The 4,821-nt window shown below is 44.2% G+C and overlaps 1 protein-coding gene across 1 annotated transcript; it reads left to right on the forward strand.

The window, feature by feature from the left end:
- The first annotated feature begins 1,313 nt into the window (after nucleotides 1–1,313).
- On the forward strand, nucleotides 1,314–2,640 carry LOC144118148 (uncharacterized). Its single transcript, XM_077651263.1, has 2 exons — nucleotides 1,314–1,974; nucleotides 2,501–2,640. Exons 1-2 carry the CDS (start codon nucleotides 1,314–1,316, stop codon nucleotides 2,638–2,640), a joined length of 801 nt encoding a protein of 266 aa, XP_077507389.1.
- The last annotated feature ends 2,181 nt before the right edge of the window (nucleotides 2,641–4,821 follow it).

Genomic DNA, 4,821 nt, shown 5'->3' on the forward strand with positions numbered 1-4,821 from the left:
CATGCCTTTTTGAATGATCCCTCTCTAAAATCTCTAATCTTAATAAAGAAACACAAGAAATTAACTGAATGCTGAGCTTAGGCGTGCTAAGATTGTGTATCATCAAAATCTGTTCTCTGATGTTAGAATGAAAAATTCAGACGCTGTGTGGAAAGTTGTAAATAACTTGTTACGTCGCAATACGAAAAATGCGCCAGCTCAAAGAATAATCTATAAGGGCTCTGAATTATCCGGTCAAGCTCTTGCTGGCCATTTCAACAGCAATTTTTAACTCCCCATTTACCTATGATCCATCTACCTGAAGTTCATTGATCTTGTAGCCCTTTCGAAAGCCTTTTCCTTGAGCCCACCAGTGAGAGCGAAGTATGTACAACCTTTATGAATTTGAATAATAGCAAAGCCTTAGATGTTGACAACATTCAGATAAAACCAGTCAAATATGTACTATCTTTTATTGCACCTGTGCTTGCATACATCTTCAATTTGGTAATTGAAACGGGAGTTTACCCTGAAGAAATGTAGAAAGCAAGAGTGACAGTTGTGTTTAAAAGGGGAGATAAAGATGTAATGCCCAGTTATAGACCAATATCTGTGGTTCCAATCTTTTTATAGGGCTTTGAAAAAGTAATCTTTCAAAAGGGCTTGGAAAAAGTAATCTTTTCCCGTCGATCGGTCTTTTTTAATGAAAAAAAAATCCTGTCTGAGGCTCAATTTTTCTTCCGAAGGGGCAAGTCGACGGAAACAGCTTTGTTATCACTTAAGGACTGTATCCTGCAAAACATTGAAGCACGTATTCTCACTGTCGGACTCTTCATTGATTTTAGTAAGGCTTTCGATTCCCTAAACCGTCAAATTTTAACTCATAAACTTTCTCAAAACGGAGTTCGTGGAACACCTTTAGAACTCATGAAATCATACCAGCAAAATCGAAAACAATCTGTCTATATCCACAACCGTCAGGCTTCTTTTCTGGCGGTACGAAATGGTGTGCCTCAAGGCAGCATTCTGGGCCCGATGCTTTTTAACATCTATATAAATGACATTGTGCATATTTATGACAAAGCGAAATTATATACGCCGATGATAGCAGTATACTTATCTCTAGTCTGTATCCGATAAGGCCACTGTAGCATGACTGCGCACCCTAAATGCGCAGATACTCTCGGCGCACGTTCCCGCGCCTATATAATCAAATGCTTGAATAAAGCAATCGTTCTTTTTGTTCTGGCCATCATGCTGTTGCGTCGTCCTTGCTAGTTACATGGTGTCAGAAGTGGCCGCCGCGGACCGAAGCCCAGCAGTAACGGCGCGGAATGGACCTACTGAAGGTGCCGGAACCTTTGCGTCTATCGGGCAACCTATCGGAAAATTGGCAGCGCTTCAAGCAAAAGTTTGAGCTGTATCTGCAAGCAACGGCAGTAGAGAAGGCCCCGAAAAGTGATGCTTCAAAAGCTGCACTCTTGCTGAGCTTCGCAGGAGACGAAGCGCTCGACATCTTCAACAATTTCCAGTACGGCCCCGGAGAAAGCAAGGAAAGCTACGGAACTGTGGTGCAGAAGTTCGACGCTTATTTCTCCGAGGTGAGCAACGAAATTCATGAAAGATATGTATTTCGTACAAGGAGGCAGATGGAGAAGGAAACGTTTGAGAAATTTGTGCGCGATTTAAAGAGACAGGCAACCCAGTGCAATTTAGGGGATCAGCACGATTCACTGATTAGAGACCAAATTGTGTTTGGTACAAATAACTCAAAGCTTCGTGAAAGAATGCTCGCCGAGAAAGACCTAACGCTACTAAAAGCTGAAGAATTGTGCAAGGCTGCAGAATCGGCGGCACTATGGAGCCAAGTTTGGATTAAGTCAGAAGACTGCGTTGACAGTATTTCAAGTCGCACAGTCTCGACGAAAAAAGAGCAGCAACGCGATAAAAAGCTGTGTCGTGATAATCAACAGTACTGCTGCAGGAAATGCAACCGTAAACATAGGCCTAAACAGTGTCCAGCGTTCGGTAAGATATGTCAATCTTGCCGCAAGTTCAACCACTTTGCAAGTTGTTGCCGGAAGACGACCACCGTCAGTGAAGTCGGTAAAGTCGACGAAAATGACTTTGAAATTCTTGAAATAACCTCCCAAAATGGTCACAGGAAGGACTGGACAGTTAAACAACGTGTAAGTGGCCGTGAAGTTATGTTCAAGGTGGACACTGGTTCGCAGGCAAGCTTGCTACCGTTTTCAATATACCGTAAGCTTCAAACCAAAGAATTATTGCAACCTACCTGCTCAGTGCTGCGAGCATACAACGGGGGTGTAATTTAAAGCTACGGAAGAACGTCACAGAAAGTGTCCGTGGAAGCCACCGAGATTACCATCAAATTTTTCGTCGTAAAGAATGGGCGTCAATCCATCCTAGGACTCGGTGCCAGTGAGGCGCTCGGGTTGGTTCAACGCACGGTGGACACTGTGAATGCCTTCCCTGAGTATGAACTTTTGAAATATTTCAGGCACGTCTTCCAAGGGTTGGGCTGCTTCAAGATTCCGTACAGCATGGTCCTCGAACCAGGCGCAGTTCCAGCCGTTCAGCCGGCCCGTAGGGTTCCACTGGCACTTCAAGAACCTCTATAGAAAGAACTCCAGCGCATGACGCGTGCGGGAATCATCGTCAGCGAAAGAGAGGCCACAGACTGGGTAAGCCCTCTGGTCTTAGTAAAGAAAAAAGACGGTGCTTTAAGGGTTTGCATGGACCCCAGAAGAGTAAACATGCACATCAAGAGGCAACACTTCCCTTTACCAAGGCGCGAGGACTTGGAAGCACGACTAACAAGAGCAACCTATTTTAGCTGTCTGGATGCATACGCTGGATTCCATCAGGTGCCCTTGGACGAGAAAACGTCCAAGATCTGTACGTTCGCGTCACCTTTCGGCAGATACCGCTTCTTAAGGCTTCCCTTTGGTATCTCGTCCGCTCCTGAGGTGTTTCAGCAGGCGCTTGGTCAGATATTTGATGGTCTCTTGGCGTGCTTATCTATATAGAGGGGGAGTGGGGGTTGATGGCCTCCCCTTTGTCGGGATCGCCGCGAGACGCGACGCACGATGGACAAGACGACGAAAGGAAGCGGGCAAAGCTGCCTTTCCGAAATTAACCGTGGCTTAAAGGTGCCTATAGCTGTGTTTGGATTCCAGGGCAGTAGCAGCCGACCTCCTAATCCTCCTCGCCCATTCCCACGGGGCTCCGCGTGCCATGTCGCCATGTGCGGTGAAAAGAGCAGTGTGCAGAGTTTAAATGAAACAAGTATGAAGCTATACATTGAATCCAATTAGAGACAGCTAGAGGAATTTCAACAGCATGCAGTGTGATGCTAGTTATCTCAATAAAAAACTAATGCAGTCAACTATTATTTCGTATTTTTTTTACCAACAGATATGAAATCACTTAAGGTGAATCTGTACCAAACACATCGGTGCATCAGTTGTGATGCCTGAAAAAAGTTGTACCAACATATAAATGCTCATGTCGTGATAATCAAGAATACCGAAAAATTAAGGAAAATAAAAACATTTTTTTTGTTCGGGCTCACACACCTGCTAGAAACATATGCGTAGCGATTGAAAGGACTCTGTAGGAAGCTTTATGGGTAAAAAGTACAGTATGGCAGAAAGGAGTCTTTAGGAAATGCACTGTGTAGAAATAGCCATACCAATTTTATGTCATCGTTCGACAAATGTAACAAATACCGTGCAAAGAAGCTTGCTGCATATTATAGTTGGAAGTTACTGGTTGCAGACCGCTCTGCAGTCACTGGACTGTGATTGTGTATGTAATGCATGACAGTGCGTGGATTGCAGAGCAGTTAGCCAACACAGAGATGCTTGTTCCCATCGTTTACAACACATATAAACATCATCAATGAAACAGGATGCTATGTGTAGTTTTTTGAAATGTTCCTTTTTGGCAGCCTCTAAACATGTTTCCGCATATATGAGCTAGCTTGGTTTGTGGCAATATAACCACGGGACTGCTGTAACTTGCCACATTTTCAAATTGTGTGAAAATCATTGCATGTGAGGGGTCACACCATATCCTGTTTCTAGAAGGTCCCGTTGCTTTTTTGGCAATTATTTGACAGCCATGACCAGCTTTCCGCATTCATGTGCACAGGGTATGCCCATTACGTGCATCCCTTTCTACCTAATAATGGCTTACAATGCAAACAGACAAAAAATAAACACAGAGCACAAGTACAGATAGTGTTTGTAGTCCACACTCTTCTTCACCTCAGTAAATATGGCACATACCCACGCGGGGGGATTGGCCAGGGTACAGTGGACATTGCCAATGAAGTATTTGCACGGGGGAAAAAAAGAAGTGAGGCGGTGGCGCAGAAGACTGAATCAACCTAAAAATAGGGTAATTCAGTTAAATTTAAGAAATATGAATTACCAGGAATAGAATCAAGCATTTTGGACATGATACAGAATTTTGTATACAGCTAACAAGGTAACCGATTAGTTGCACTTATGTAATCATGAAGGTAGCCACAAACACTGCTTAACGGGAATTCCTTGGCGCTCGCACCGAACGAGACAAGAACTGAAAGAGACAGAGGGAGCCCTAACCTCGAAAGAGGGACCTCCAAATACTGCTTTCCTTGAACTGCGAACCGCCGGCAAGAGAGGAGAAAACGATCTAATGTTTCAACTTGCCCACATGAGACACAAAGGTTTGTCGCAGCGAACCCGCTTTTGCGTAAGTACAAATTTAAGTGAGGGATTCTGCATAGCAGAAGTGTCATGGACACCTCACAACGCCTTGATTTACACCACC

The sequence above is a fragment of the Amblyomma americanum genome, chromosome 1 (assembly GCF_052857255.1).
Source record: "Amblyomma americanum isolate KBUSLIRL-KWMA chromosome 1, ASM5285725v1, whole genome shotgun sequence".
Taxonomy (NCBI): domain Eukaryota; kingdom Metazoa; phylum Arthropoda; class Arachnida; order Ixodida; family Ixodidae; genus Amblyomma; species Amblyomma americanum.

Excerpts from the sequence above, each read along its gene's own strand:
- LOC144118148 (XM_077651263.1), top strand. The coding sequence starts at position 1,314 with ATGGACCTACTGAAGGTGCCGGAACCTTTGCGTCTATCGGGCAACCTA. Across the intron at positions 1,975-2,500 it reads CTGCTGCAGGAAATGCAACC|GCACGTCTTCCAAGGGTTGG; the intron begins GTAAACATAGGC and ends GAAATATTTCAG.